The 15,490-nt window shown below is 48.3% G+C and overlaps 4 protein-coding genes across 5 annotated transcripts in view; 2 read left to right on the top strand and 2 right to left on the bottom strand.

Annotated features, from left to right (window-relative positions):
• The window catches only part of LOC119448727 (glycoprotein 3-alpha-L-fucosyltransferase A-like), an 8,262-nt gene extending 5,916 nt beyond the window's left edge, over window positions 1–2,346 (bottom strand). Inside the window, 1 exon segment of the mRNA XM_049666477.1 lies at window positions 2,301–2,346. Coding sequence (XP_049522434.1) covers window positions 2,301–2,346 — 46 coding nt within the window.
• Window positions 1–12,253, top strand: part of LOC125944726 (mucin-5AC-like) — a 194,264-nt gene extending 182,011 nt beyond the window's left edge. The window contains exon 5 of the transcript XR_007466400.1: window positions 11,619–12,253. The gene's annotated coding sequence lies outside the window, so the exon portion shown is untranslated. The remainder of the gene's footprint in view (window positions 1–11,618) is intronic.
• Window positions 1–15,490, bottom strand: part of LOC119450320 (glycoprotein 3-alpha-L-fucosyltransferase A) — a 243,594-nt gene that overhangs the window by 9,427 nt on the left and 218,677 nt on the right. The gene's annotated exons all lie outside the window — the stretch shown is intronic.
• On the top strand, window positions 3,239–11,621 carry LOC119448728 (integumentary mucin C.1). The gene is made up of 3 exons (XM_037711952.2): window positions 3,239–3,243; window positions 7,004–7,204; window positions 8,762–11,621. The coding sequence occupies exons 1-3, from the start codon at window positions 3,239–3,241 to the stop codon at window positions 11,088–11,090; spliced, it is 2,535 nt and encodes an 844-aa protein (XP_037567880.1). The 3' UTR covers window positions 11,091–11,621.

Genomic DNA, 15,490 nt, shown 5'->3' on the forward strand with positions numbered 1-15,490 from the left:
TATATACTTACTATTTCGACAGCGCAATAATTACTAGCACATAAAGGTCACTCGTAAGCATGGTTCTCCTTACTTTACGATAGCGGCTGAACAATTGTGCATAATGTATTGTCCCCCCTCCACGACATCCACATCCTTTGCGTCAACCCGTTGTGACCTCCGTGCTTAGGCTTGCTCCGTGCCCTCGGCTTCACCTAGTGGCGCCCGTGTGTTGCGGCGTAAGCCTCCACAGGAAGCGCGCGCAGTTCGCCCGCCATGAATTCCAGGCGCTCCCCGTGTGAGAAACGGCAGTTCCTCGCACATACGGCTCGCTTCAGCGCGGCAGCCCCTAATGATTGCAAAGAAGATGGCGAGTCCGTGCTCTGGGAAGCCCCCGACATTAAAGTTTATTAATAGTCGAGTCCCGCACGACGCGGCGCTGCAGTGGGCTCACGTAATTAACTAATGAAGGTGCGCTTCTAATTACGACTTTCGTTCAACGCATGCCACTGGGCACGCTTTCACTTCCGGAAAGTCACTGTCGCACCGCGTCATCCATGGATTCTTCGCGATGGATTAAGGCACGGGCGTTATCGGGAGCTGTCGTCAACATTTATCGACGGACAAAATGAAGTGCGTTGTCGACTACGTATTTTTACACTATAGTATCCTAGCACTGAAGTTGAATCTTGGTGGCCTTTGAGAGCACGGGTCGGAGGTCATTGAGGGAACGATCGGTCGCCGTTGATGACAGCACGAGCGATGCTACCTACCTGTCACGCGTTCTGAAATATAAGCGTGCACGTCACGCGAGCTGCATAAAATATTGGTGCCTATTCATAGACTGGGTCTACGGTGAAGTGGCCAATTCTTGAACTCATTCCATTCTATTTATAGAGAGTATCAATTAAAACGAGTTGACGTGAACGCCGCTCTCGGTAGGCTTTTATAGCAAGGTTTCAAGAAGGCAAGAGGACTATTTGAATTGGCGTGTTTTTTTTTTTTTTTTTGCGATTTACACACATGACATTTGCGAAAAAAATGTTACTGGTCCTCCCTACTCACGCGCAGTGGTCCAGTGCAGTATTATACTAAGATCAACAGCGTTCACTCACATAGATAAGCGTACTTATCAAAGTCGACTAGAATGCGTCCTTGCGCTGCCACGTTTATTTCCCGACGCGTGTTTTGAGCTTACTGTTATTTAGAAACCAAGCGTGCTATTCTATACTGGTCAAATTCCACCATATTGTCAGATTCTGGGATGTCGGCAGTTTCAACCAATGAGAGGCGTCCAGCGGGCTGCTACGCCTCTCTTATTGGCTAAAAATGCCGGCATTGCCAAATTCGACAATGCGGCGAAATTCGACAATGTCCAGAATAGTACCTCAGCTTCGCAGCGATCGCACTTGGCGTTCAGTTTTCATCACGCGATGTCTGACTTATGCTGCGTGTTTCATGTGAGCAAAATGTAGGCCGACTTCAAAACGGGCGCGTTTGTCATCTGCAATTAATTGGAGGAAGATTTCCTTTCGGGCATGTTCAAATGCAAGGCGCCAGCTGCCTCGTGCATAATTATGTACCTGCTACTCTCCTGTGCTTTCAAAAAATAAATATTTATAAAACTGCGATTGACCACACGTAAGAAGCGGTAGCAGCTGGAAGGCTGTGCAGGTCCACACTATTACATCCCGCCAGGTTGTTAAGATTTTTGGATATCGCTGATGTCACAACTTTGTTATCAATGTTGAATTCTGAGGGCACTTGAATTTTGTAGTGAAATATGCGTTACTATAAATTTCCCCTTTTGTACAAGTGAAGAATGAACCCGAGTTTCCACATCTGTTTACGTTACACAACTTTTATTGTTCCATCAAAATTGTCGTTGCTAGTGTTGCAACTAGCATACGGATAACTTCTCTTATCAGCACCGTAATATGAAACGCCTGGTTTGCGTAAGTGCGACGTGTAATCGCTCTGTTGCTGGAATTTCTAAGTTTGTAGCAGTTCAAAGTACGCTTTGCATTCTTAGTTAAGCCATGGTCAGAAATTCAGGTGAAACTGGAAACGGAACAGCGTACTTGAGTCGTTTCGGACTTGTTCTCCCGTTTGAACTTACGCTGATTACTACGTACGCATCTATGTATTGGCACTGCTCCTAGATGTATGTGTGCAGCTTCGCGGCACATCGTATATATGTCGTTGAATTCGTATAATTGCCTCTTTTCACTGTCACTGTGTAAGGGAAGCCTGTGGAGCACTGTTTCTTATTCGTATTTATAAGTCCTCCGCACTGCGCAATATCATATTTTCGAAATTACCGTAATCTTGTGGGAGGACGACACAGACGGTCACTTTGCTGGCCATGTATACTTAGTATCGAGCACATTACACTATTACCGGAGTTAAGGCAACGGTGGAATTAGTGACACAAATTGTATGTGGAGTAACAAGTTTTCTCTAAACCAACTTGATACTCGTTGCTGGTAACTCTATCTTGGATTCTTCGTAACTGCATCCGATAAATTTCTGTTTTTGCAACGGTTTCCGACTCTGTTATAAAGCGTCATGCACAGATTGCGTCGTGGTCAGTAATAAACTCCCCGTGAAAACAAGACCCCCAAGCGTTTCCGACATATTTCTCATATCACACCGTGCATCTTACCATAATTAAGTATCCAGTAGCAACAACAACAAACAAAATCCCCCCCGATGTGCGCCAATCTAACAACCGATACATCAAAGACGAGAAGTTAATTTGAGCGATTCCTCACACCTTCGGAAGTATATAGTCGGTGACGACGTATGAAAGTGACGACGTAAGAGGTGAAGAGCAGGTGCACTGTATTACTGTGGGTGGAGCTCGTTTGTTGTCACCGACTACGAGGGTCTGCTTGCTGGCTGCATTCGAACGTAGTCGTGGCTGGCTGTAGCACCACGACATCAGCTTTCACTATTCAGCTTGCTTCGGGACCGTTACGAAGAACAGCAAGCCACGACCGCGCTCGAAACCGGCAGCTTTCACGACCAGCATCAGATGCTTGACCTATTCAGAACGGTTTGACAAAGGTTAGTTTCCTCATCTTGTCAGAGTGACCACGCTTCACCTTAAGCTGCCGAATTCTAAGAGACAAAACTGTCCACAGGCTTCACACGCATATCTTTAGTGGGATATTTGTTCAAGGAATTTCTCTTTACATGTATACGGGCTGCTCCACTTTTCAATCACTGGCCGCTTCTCGACTCGTCTCCAACAGCGATGACGTGCGCCCGCGCGTCTCCACTGACCCTAAACTCGCTCGGCTGGTCCAAGCGTGCGCGCAGCCGCGTTTTTCGCTCTCCGAGCGCTATTAGGAAAACAGGACGACCGCTCGCGGCACTTTTTCTTCTTTCTCTGCCGCCGGGCTCTGGAAGAACAACACACCAAACGGAAGCCGCCCCAGGACGGAACGGAAGGGGCGCGCGCGGTTACCCCCCCCCCCCCCCCCCCCAGTCACATCTCAGGAAGTGTTCAGCACGCCCGCTCCCCACACCCTCCACCTTACAACAACGGTATAACCTGCCCGGTAAGAACAAAGACCACCACTCCTCCGTTCTTTTGGATGCCTGCTCCCGGTTCTTCTTCTCGTGGTCGCCGAGGCGTTTGTGCTTTCCTTCGCTACGCGACCCGGCCGGCCCCGGTCGTAATTAGTCAGCCGGTCTCTTTGTGGGCACTGGTGGTGCTTTTCCACGAACGCGGTGCGGTGCGTTCGCGCTGCACGCTCCAGTCTTGACACGCGAGCGTATACAGCGTACAGCGGGCGTTCTCGTGCAGCGTGCGCATAGGCGTCTTGGAGAAGTGGCCCAACGATTTTCAACGTGTATATACAATTTCTTTTGACGGTTCTCCAGCCACTTATCAGAATTAAGTTGGAAGTCCTGTTTCTAAGAAACGCAAGGAAGCCTTTTTGATAACGTGACATCCACTAAGTCTCCTCAGCGGGTCTCTAATATGTACAGCAGGTGGTGGCCGATAAGTCGTTAAGTCGTGATTACTTAGGAAAATACTTCACCGCTGCAAACAGTCGCTCATGCCGCGGTCATTTTCGACTACATACAAGGCAAGATTCATCTAGGCGCCACTACCCATCTACGGTGTGGCTGAATACAAGACGCGAACCCGTTTATCATCGGTAGATGTCATTAGCGTATACACGTCTGCATGGCTTTATATTGACAAAAAAAACTGTGTGCGTATAATTACAACATGCAGTACCTGAAATTATGATTTAGAGAAGGCTACTGAATTAAAACAAATTGGGGTGCATTTGGCACCACAAGAAGAAAATACTCCGAAAATGCTCCATTTTAACCGGCCTCGACGTTCGCAATATCGCAGCCGACCATGGATGAAAACTAAAAGGGTCCACACCTTCAGTTAACCATCTGCTCAACCCAGCCGTACCGAACTAGAAAAAGAAGGAAAGTAAGCAGGGAGGGTCATTCGCACGGTCGTTACTTGTTTTTGCTCTCATTTCAAGGCTCCGCGTGTCCTCGATGATCGACGCGAAAAGCGGACCACTTTCGATCGCCTACCGCGTCCAGCAGGGAGTCATATCTGTTCGCGCCAACGAAGCGTGTATTGGCCGAGGCGACACCAAAGAAGGAAGAGGGCCGCACCGTTTGGCTCAGCCTCGAAAACTGCAGGGTGGTTGCGCTGCAACGGCGATGCTCGCATACTACATAAACGGCAGCGCGGATAACACACGGGCCGTCGCGTCGCCTCGCAACAACCGTGAATCGCTACGCGAAGCGGCAGAGGTGAATAGCCCATCCCTATTTGCTGGCTAGCAGAACGAAAACGTGAAACGCACGAAAATATAACCGCGCCAAACCGTAACGCTCACAAACGTCACAACCTAAGAGTAAGATACACCGCTGAAAATACCCCTCCCTCTCTCTTCTGGCCAGATGACCGACCCTAAACCCTATCGCTGCACACGAACAGTGCTAGACGACGCCGATATCGGCGGCGGTTCCGCTGTTTATCGCCTATCCATCTCCACACCCTCCCACCTGAACCTGCTCAGTGGTCGGTCGCGAACAAAAGACACTATCATCGGTCTCGCTTCTTCTCGAGACCGAGGTGTGCGGCAGCACGCTCCCTTACACGCATATGCAGCACGAGAGTATACAATACAGTACCGCCGGGCCGACGGTGGGTAGGCGTGTCTTGACTCGGGGCCCTTGCACAACCGATAACTGCGTCCGCACCTACGGTGGGGCTGAAAATAGACGCCGTGAGGCATGCAAAAGCGAGACAAGGCTGTGCACCAAGAAAAGTTGGGTGGAGGAACTTATTGGTTCATGAATTTCACTTCCTTCTGGGATTCATTAGCCTGGTTATCAGGGCGATCGCGGGTAACGAATAGCGCTTGCTGAACGTGATTTATAAGCGACTTTCACGGTTGTCGAAAGCCACCCTCGCAGGTTCACACGTGCTCGTTTGCGGGCTACAGCTATGCACTGCGTTGAAGACGCGGGAATGGTGTCCATGAGGAGACGTGAAGGGCTTTCATTATAGTTTATCGCGGTGAGTTTGTCATCACATAAGCAAACATGCGACACACACAAGCGCATATTATAGGGAAAGTGAAAGCGACGCCTTGACACTTTGTACAAGGTGGTCGTGGCAGTGGTATAGCCGTAGACAGGCTTAAATTGGTAATCATGACTGGCAATATATCCGCTTGGGCGTCTCTTGAAGTTCCACTGAGGCACGTCCCCAAACGTTCAACAATCGTCACTCGAGAGAACGTTCAATGGTAGACGCGATATTTTCTTGAGAAATTACATGCGCCTTTCCAGAAACACTGCAGTGACGCTTGCTCGCATGTGGAAAACCTTTCTTCTGTACGTAGGCTTAATTAACATTCATCGCAGAGGTAATTTGCCGCTGTTGGAATTCATGCAACATGCAAACTAGGTACACTCCGTTGACACTCCGAAGGACTTCAAAACAAATGTGGCAGCAAAGAGCACGGCTAAAACTTTTCTGTTCTGAATGCTAAGAACAAATGTGGTCGTAACGAATCAGAGTTACCGAAATGTATACGGAATCTCAAGCTATTTTACGAAGCTCAACGATGCAGAACGGAAGCGGACATCTATCGCTGCAGTAGCAGACAGCCGTCTCAGCAAGCATGTCAGGGCTGACCGCAGTCAGACGATAGAGCTTGCTTCTCCCCCCCCCCTCAATGATGTCAGCCTTTCCTCAGGACGTTTTCCTGGGGATGGTGTCTACTACGAACCAGTCTTTTGATACCACATCCTGGGGAGTCTAAGAGATGGTCCCATGCATAATGCGCTATATATTTTGCTTGTGTAGCAACACATTTAATGACTACTGCATTCATTGTAGCTGAAATGACGCTACGTTATTGCCACACGATGCGCCATTAAGAATTCGTCATAAAATATTGATGCCGTGTCGACACCCTCGAATCACAGCCACAAAAGCACCATGCCTGTAGTTTCCTGTTTATCAGCCTTCCTCAGTGGTAACGTGATGAATGACAGAATAGTGCAAATGTACATAGGCAAGGCCAAGGAGTGTAGTACAATGTCGAAACGTTTCAAAGGGCCGACACAAGTCTGAAAGATGAACCATCACATTAGGCATGGGAGCAATGCTCTGAAAGATGTAGGTGTCAGTCGCAATACGAATAACGGGCTTGGTTAAAGAAAAGAACAAACAACATCTGTAATGCAATCTCAAGGTACATCCACCACTGTGTGTCAGTGGCTATGGCATTGCGCTGCTAAGCACGAGGTCACGGGTTCGACCCCGGTCGCGGCTGCAGCGACCGGGATATAAATTATTCCAAAGCCTTTGCCCCCCTCCCTCCATTACGGCGTCCCTCATAACCCAGTTATGCAATTTCGGGACGTTAAACAGCACATTTTAAAATATTTAATTTGTTTCGGGTTGCCTTCCATCCTTGCGCGTTCTTACGTGACCTTTACTTCCCCCTGTGGTGCGCAGGTGCCCCCGGCTGCAGAACCGGCCGACACTTCTGTGCGACATCATCGAGGACAAGCGTCTACCGTTCCCGGCCTGCTGCCCACGCATGATCTGCCAGCGCCACAAGAAGCAGCCACCGCCAACGCAGACGCAGCTCAAGCCCTTCACACCGCACGTCAGCGTCGACAAGGAACTGCGCAAGATACCGTTCGTCCTCAAAAGGCCAGTGCACATGCCCACAGATTGTGTCTTTTTTTACCCGCGAAGTGAACAAACTTAAGTATGGAAACAAAGGGAAAGGCTAAAGACAGGGACAAGCACTGATGCTGGCAGCGATTCACCATTTAGCCTATTCATTCATAATTTTTCTAGTCGAAAACGAGTCTAGGTGCTCACAGAAGAGAGAGAGAGAGAGAAATCAAAAATAGGAAAGTTAGGTCAATCAGGCGAGCGTCCAGTTTGCTATCCTACACTGGCGGTGAAGAAAATGAGAATAGACAGAGCAAAAGAGGGAGAAAGTGAGTACTGCACAAACAAGAGGCTGCACAGCACAACTAGAAGGTCACTCAGGCCGGTGCCCTTTACGCTGTCTGAAAACGTCTGCTTTGAAGACGCCGAGGAAAGATGCGGAAAGGTCTAAGGACGCTGGACGGCTGCTAAAAACATAGTATATAGAACTTAGAAAACAGGTGGTTGGCTCAGTTTTTAATTTCAGCAAGAGGGTGAGCAAGTTCAGAAGGCATGCACTCAAACTTTAGTTCAGTCACCCAGATACTTGGTACCATCGTACTCTGACGCACTGATGTCAGGCCTGTCTGGTTAAACTAATAGTTTACTCTGATCTGCTTGTTATCTCTCCTCGTTTGTCACCACGTATCCGGAGTCTAACCAACTGACAGCAGAGAGGACATGACACGGAACGAGGGTACCAAATGACAACACAGCCATACAAAAGCAAGCTTGGAAACGACTCACTTCGGACGCATGTTAATGCTATTCTGGAGTCTTAAAATTTATGACTATAGATCGTCGTCGTTGTTCACATATTGTGTCCACGGGACCACGGAAAGCGAAAGTTCTAGAATTTTGCGGCTATCTGTTTTGCTGGGAATTTACTACACAATTCCAGATAAGATAATCTTTTACCTATTTCCCTTTCCATCAGCTTATGAAGATAAAATGGGACACGTTCTTGACCAATCTACGACCGTGGCTGGGTGGTGGAAGGGTGTTCTACTCGTTATTGCGCCAAAACATAGAGTTATCGCTTCAAAACTACGTGTATATCTCCAATAATCGCTTGTACCTCGTAGCAGCTGTGTGAAACGCAACCAATATCTGTACGTTAGTGTAGATTTCGAGCAATGACATAGAAAGTTTATTGAGTACTTAAATCGGGGATACACGAATAAAGCTATGCAAACATAATTAAGAAAAACTTTATACACTAACACATCTGCGGTGAAACTTTTCTAAATGTGCTGTTCCTGTATTATTTAGCCCAAGGCCCTAGCTCAGAAAATATAATTTACAAAATAACGACCCGTAGCGCTCTGCTATATTTTTTACGCTGCAGCGAATACGAAGCGCACTCGCTTTTTGTTGTGCCTCGTTTCTCAGTCAATGTGCACCACTCGAAATCTGCGGAGATAGATAACGCTCAGATTACTTATTGCTACGTTACTACAGATTACCTCAGAATGCTTATTCACGTCAGCCGACTGCCTGTCATATGTCAGACGATGAAAATTTATCTTTCGTTTTCTCGCTTGTTTTCAGGTTCCTAGAGGTACAGAACACCACGCTGCTGGACGCCATCATCCTCAACCGCATCAAGGCCCTCGAAGCCGCCGCAGTCAACGCAAGTGCCGCCGCGAATGGAACGGCAGGCGACGCAGCCTTCCGTGGACCTACGAGCCTGGACGACATGGTGGAGGCGGCTCTACTAACCACGCAGGGTCCTGGTGTCACGACGCAGGACACCACGCCTTTTGGAACCACAGACGGCGCCATCACAACGACGTCACCTGTGCAAACAACGCCGACCGAGTCGCCAGTCGAGATCATACGTGGAACTGGCTTCCAGAGTGACTCCTTGCAACAAGAGCCGCGAAAAAGCGTGACGGTGCCGTCTGTCGGCATCGAAGATGACGACGAACTTTTCCTGAACGACGCTCCCGTGGTTCCATCGTCGGAAGCAGAGTCAACCACAAGAGTTCCGGAGACTCCCAAGACTACCACGACAGCCAAACAGCAGTTCCCCGAGGAGGTTACCGAGCTGACCCGGACAGCCGTATTCGCCTCCGACCGCACGAACAAGCCTGCAGCGACCGTCACGACTGAACCGCCCAGAAGCGAACCGTCTACGGAGATCTACGACGAAACGACGACCAGATCGCTCGGCCTCACTGTCCCCGAGTCCATCTTTGGAACCACATCATCGCCTTCGGCAGAGCTGCTGCTTGAAACTACGCCTGCACCCCCTACGACAACCGAGAGGACCGAACAGACCACGATGAAAGAGGCGCAAGGTGATGCCGGAAAGAAGAGCGGTAACTTGCCGACCATTCTCAGGTCTCTTGTAGACAACGTGTTCGACTACTACGATTACATCGACTACTACGTTCCAGGCCAAAAGCGCAACCTGACAACGCCGGCTCAAGAAAAGCCCGGCGACCGGCGGAGGATCCCAGAGTCCATGATGGCACTGGTCAAGGAGCAGCTAAACAAGCAGAAAGACACAAATGAGTCGTCCTTATTCGTCGAGGACCTTCAGGCGGATCAGCCCGCACCAAAAGACGATCCAGAATCCACCACGCCGGACCCGGACAACCAAGAGTTCCAGAAAGAACTAGTCACAAAGATGGCCGTGGACATTCCTCGTGTGACGAAGCAAAATGTTCAGGACACGACGACCGCATTCGCTAGAACAGAGACGGCGACACAAGAAGCCACTCGCGCGGACGTCGCATTCACCACTGCAGCTACGCCCACCGAGGCGACCAGCACCGCCACAACGAGCAAACAGATCACTGACTCGACGGTCGAGGGCAGCACGGCCACAACCACCCAATCTACGGGACAAGACACGACTCTTACGCTGGTCAAAAGTGTCGGAACACAGTCGCGAGCTAAAGTGAACCTGGCAATCGAGAATCTTTCTTCCGAAAAACCCGAGGATAGGACGGCGACTGGTGTTCCTGCGTCAACGGTTACAACTTCGGCAGTTCCGCAGTCTACCTTGACACCAACAACCCTGAGCAGGACCACAACTGTACCTACCACTCTGTCTACGCCAGCCTCAACACAAGAGGTGACGACAGCCGCAGTCACAACGACGAGGACAACGGCTCCACCGGAAACGTCCCGCCAGCCAGAGACAACGCAGTCTGCAACTCGCTCTTACCAAACCGTAGGAGAGACCGAGACCGTCTTCGTCGGCACGACCAACGCCAACGCACCCGGAACCACGTCCGCAGTGACGACGACGTCTACTCCAAGGGGAACAGAGACATCTACAACACCATCAACAACTATCGTTCAGCAGACTACTACGACGACGAGAAATGTTGAAACGACAAGACCCGTCACGACAACGAAAACCGCCGGCACGACAACGACCGGCACCCGCCAACCGCAGACTGTGACGACGACGACAGGGTCGAGAGCAAGTTCGGATGTCACCGAAACGACTCCACAGGTTCAAACGACGATTCAAACACAGCCCCTCCTGTCCGGACGTAACGACACTATCCCTCTGCTCACGAGTCCAGAGCCCGCTACTGCTAGCGTCACGGCACCAGCCACACCTACCACTCCACCCTCTGCGCCAACCAGGACTTCCGACAGGTCTCTCGATGGAGGCCCGAACACGGTGCGGGTGAACGTGCTGCAAAAGGACGGCGCCCAACAACAAAGGTCGGGTAACACCACGACCAAAGGCCAGCCCACGCCGCCGACCAACAACAACGACGTCGAGTACATTGACTATGTCTATTACTACGACTACATCGACACTCCCGACAACTCGACGGCTAACGGTACCGCCTCCTCCTCCACGAATAGCACTGGAACCCGGCTGACCAAACTGTCAAAGGCCGCAAAATGAACGTGACACTGGCTGGTGAAATGATGAGGCTATAGATGAACTGTTTCTTGTTTCTATTTAAATGAGATCCTGAATGAGTTATTGGATGAAAAGGTGTTAGAAGTCACCTCCCGAGGATGGAAAGTCGACTAAGAACTTTGTCTAGTCGGCAGGCAAATTAAAGACGCGTTTTTTTTTTTCTTCCGGTTGAGCACGCCAATGGCCACGAACTGGAATGGTGTAGCTGAAATGGTTGGCAGCGTAAGTTTGTATAGTGGTTGTTTGTGATGCATTTTTGCACTTCTCTGTTTTGTTTTCCCGTCTTTCTTTTGTTTCATATGGCCCACGTTATGTTCAGGGCATGGTTGTTCAATGCCACTGCGCCATGTTAGTTGTCGAGAGTTGAAGGATGCAAGCTTCTAGGCACTCTGTATGATACTTGAATAGAAATTTGATCCGACTGTCACGAATGCCTAAGGCTAAGCGCAGTGCGGCCAGCTCGCCCGAAAGCTCGGCTTCTAAGGTAAGCATGATTTCGCAGCCAAGCAGGAGGTCAGTAAAACTGACTGCATCGGGAGTAGCGTCGGGAGTAGCAATCATCCTATATAGGTAAACGACGTTTATAGTGTGCCTATAGTATCCAATATTGAAATGTCACCCACGTCAGTCCACATTTTCACTTCACCTTCTTTTTTGCGTTTATTTCTTCGGCTGCCTACCGCAAGATGTGTGTGAATGGTTAAATGAACTCGCCTCAGCAGATCGCATGTAACTACACCCTCAAGCGGCGAAGCATGTGAAAGTGATGCCCAAGTTTATTATTAACTCCGTTCTTTTTTTTTCTGCTCTAGAAGCTAAACCCACGACCAAATAATTGCTAGTTGTTACAATTCTTCAGCAGACGAAGTGTCATAAGCACCCATGGCGCCAAGTTGTGCGAATTTGAAGCATTGGCTGCGCCTTCGATGTCTCACTTTCATTCTGTCTCCTGGAAAGTCTTGTTCTGAACATGTTGCGTCGCTCTCTGGCTTGAGGTAGTTATTGAGAGGCATCACGACTTGGAGTGAATCCTTGCAGCTCCTACTTTGTATTATACCTTACAAGCGATCCCCAGTCGCCATTACTGGGCCTGCTTTACGATGTGTTGTTGATACCATATTGCAAATAAAATGTTGTTATGCGCTCTGCGAGATTGTCTGTTTTCTGTGCAACGCTTCTCAAAAGGAGAACGAAGCCGGCATCGACCGACTTTTCCACCGAGGAAGTGTGTGATAGTGACTCCACTTGGTTAGTTGGGTACAACCACAGCAAGCCCACATCTACCGGGTAATTATCATAATAACCACAGTTGAGCCCTTTTTCTAGCTTTCGATTGTGTTGAGCTGAAACCATGAAACGAAGTAATGCCAGCACTGGTCATCGTTTCAACGACCACGATATGCCAAACGACCACGCATGCCATCTGGTGCTGAATTGAGACCTGTAGCCAGTTCGTTAACGCATTACTGTTAATAGATTACCGAAACGCCGGAGACACAAATGAGCAACGAAGAGCTGATGTCGCCATTCCATGACACGACGCCGACGTCAGATACAGTACACCGAACTAATATTGCAACGACCATTCTGTCCATCTAATGCAAATGTGTTAACACTTATTGGTGTTCTTTCTCATTCTGCAATATCAACGACGACATAAAAACCTTTTTTAGTGCCTTGTCGTTGCATAAACCGCCACAAGGCGGCACCATTAGCGCCATTAACAGACTCGCGTTTAGAGTGAAAAAAAAAAAGCAGGAAGAGATTGATTCAACCTGATCTCTTAGCATTACAGCAGTACAAGGTAGATTTCGCGGGGGGAAATGATTAATGAGACATATACAAAAAAATGCTAGATAAAAATAATGTATATCATACCTGATTAAACCAAGCAGGATAGGTGATTATTTGTCCCCGCCCCGTTTCAAAGGGGATGCCATTAAATCATCATCATCTACGGAGGCACACAAAAACAAAGTTCCCAGTAGGGGTTCAGAAAGTTTGGTGATGGGAATTCTTTTTTTTTTTAGTTTTTGTTAAGATAGGTAGAACATTAGGCCATATAATAAGAGCTTGGTGGCGCAACCCACCGCCCCGTTCCAAAGGGGACGTTCATAGCATCCATCCATCCATCCATCCATCCACTCTGTCTTCGAATTCTTCGGGGTTTCGGTATTCTGTTAACTGTAATACGTTTGCTGCAGGCTAAAGCTCTCGGATAGTTGCACATGATATCATTACGGGAATCACGTCGGCACCTTCCACAATGAAAAGGAAACTGTCCTCACACGCATCCACATTATACTGAAATGTCGCCCAGAGAAAATGACTGGCTTAGCAGTTTCGGAAAGGGTTGACTGCAAGTGCGCAGCATGGCAAGATACTCATGCAAAGACAAAGGTGTGGCTTTTATTCATCCTGACAAAGCGAAAACGGTATCCATAATGTTATGAAAGGCTGAATGCAATGTAAAGTTAAATACGCCATTGCATGATTAGTTGAGTGGATTCAAAACCAACTACGCCCGTTCGCAAGATAGTTGGACGTGGAAGAGAGAAAATTCTAAGAAGGGAGCTTCGCCATATGCCTAAACTGTCGTGAATGCTAATGTGCGCAGCTGCAGTAATATATATGTATGTGGAGCTATTAAATGAGATTATGCTTTCTGGTGCCAATCCACTCACGCCGAGAAGACATACAGAAGTAAGGGGCAGCGACAGACACCAGCTTATCACCCAAAATGTCACGAAGTGCTCTGCCTACACCAAAGCCGACAACTTCGGAAATACGCAAACAAATATCATGACACCATGTAGCAGCCTAGAATTCATCCCTTCTGCACTAATTGATACCGTGACCAGAACTATGATCAATTTCGAGTGAAGCTATAGCCACAATCAGAAAGAGAGGGAAGTGGGGGAGGGTTAAACAAAAATACGTTGCAATTTGCTACCCTGCAAAGGGTGAGAGGGAAGGATAGTAGTGAAAAAAAATAGAGTGGGGCAGCCAGGACGTCTTCCAGCAGCAGCAGCAACAGCCACAGGCTGGAAAATATGGGTGATATACGTGCCATAACCCAACAGCGTTCTAGCTGACCTATAGCGACCAAAGTCTTACAGCATTACTGTCAATCATGAAGTCAAGCAGTCCAGCCACTCATCCCTTGCCGACAGTTTCGAAGCTACGCTTTGTATGTTGCTCCGGTGGGGTTCCTGCAATGCTGGCATTAAGCGGCTTAAAGCATAAAGAACTGACATACTTAATATCTAGAGCAGTGAAGTACCGACAGCCAACTCAATTCATAAAATGGATAGCGCATACAAAGAACGAACCAAAGAGAGAACAGACGGGACAGCTGTTAAGTTTCGAAGGCAGTTCTTTTAGAACAAACTCTAGCTTCCGAACTCACCATGATTGGCCTCCGCTCGAAAATGCTGAACGTTTGAAAGGCAGTTCTCTTTAGACACGATGGATTGCCCCTGCTCGAAAATGACAAACATGCACTGGTCACAAACACCAAGCGTTCATAACAGACGGATGTAAACGCGACTGTCTCGTCATATTGTAACGAATGATACAAGGACTTCTGAGATAACTATTTATTGGGGGCGAACTTGTGCCCAGCAAGTAAATAAATTAAATAGCTGCAGCGTTCCAAGCAGGAGATCAAGAAGCCTTCTATTCCTCGAGCGGCGCCTCACTTCCTCTTCTTTTGACAACGATCACATATATCCCAGTGCGTGCGGCCAATGCACGTGCCATTACGTCTTCGTCTTTGTTGTTCTTACTAATACGCCGTTGTCCTCTTGGAGGGCGCACGAACCTGCGCGCGTTATTTAAAGACGGTTTTTGTCTTGCGTCAATATGCTTTACCAGTTGATAGTGTCCATCGTTAGCACCTGTTAATCGCTTTAGCGTCACACGAAATCATTTGCCCCGTTAAGGCAAGTAACCTAACTACTTAATAAAGGTGCACTAAACAGCAAAACTGGAAACTGAACCTGGGAATGTTTAACACGCGAACCCTCTCGAGTGAGGCTCGCTTAGCAGGGCCCTTTGATAAATTATCAGGCATTGCATGCGATATTATTGACCTTAGTATGGCTATAACTGGTGATGCTTATACAGTGCTAAGGGACACGTCCTCTGCTACAGAGGTCTTCCAGATAAGATAGAATACGAGGTAGGTTTTCTAATTCACGATACATAGCTGACAACACTGATGAATTCTACAGCATCAATAAGAGGGTAACAGTCGTCGTAACAAAGCTAAATAGGAGATACAGATTAAAGGTAGTACAAGCCTACGCTCCAACCTCCAGTCATGATGATGAAGAAATAGAACAGTTTTATGAAAATGTTTAATTAGCAATGAGAAAGGT

The sequence above is a fragment of the Dermacentor silvarum genome, chromosome 4 (assembly GCF_013339745.2).
Source record: "Dermacentor silvarum isolate Dsil-2018 chromosome 4, BIME_Dsil_1.4, whole genome shotgun sequence".
Classification (NCBI taxonomy): Eukaryota; Metazoa; Arthropoda; class Arachnida; order Ixodida; family Ixodidae; genus Dermacentor; species Dermacentor silvarum.

What these genes read in the sequence shown, in the direction of transcription:
- LOC119448728 (XM_037711952.2), top strand. An exon ending in ATACCGTTCGTCCTCAAAAG is followed by an intron (nt 7,205 to 8,761) that starts GCCAGTGCACAT and finishes GCTTGTTTTCAG; the next exon opens with GTTCCTAGAGGTACAGAACA.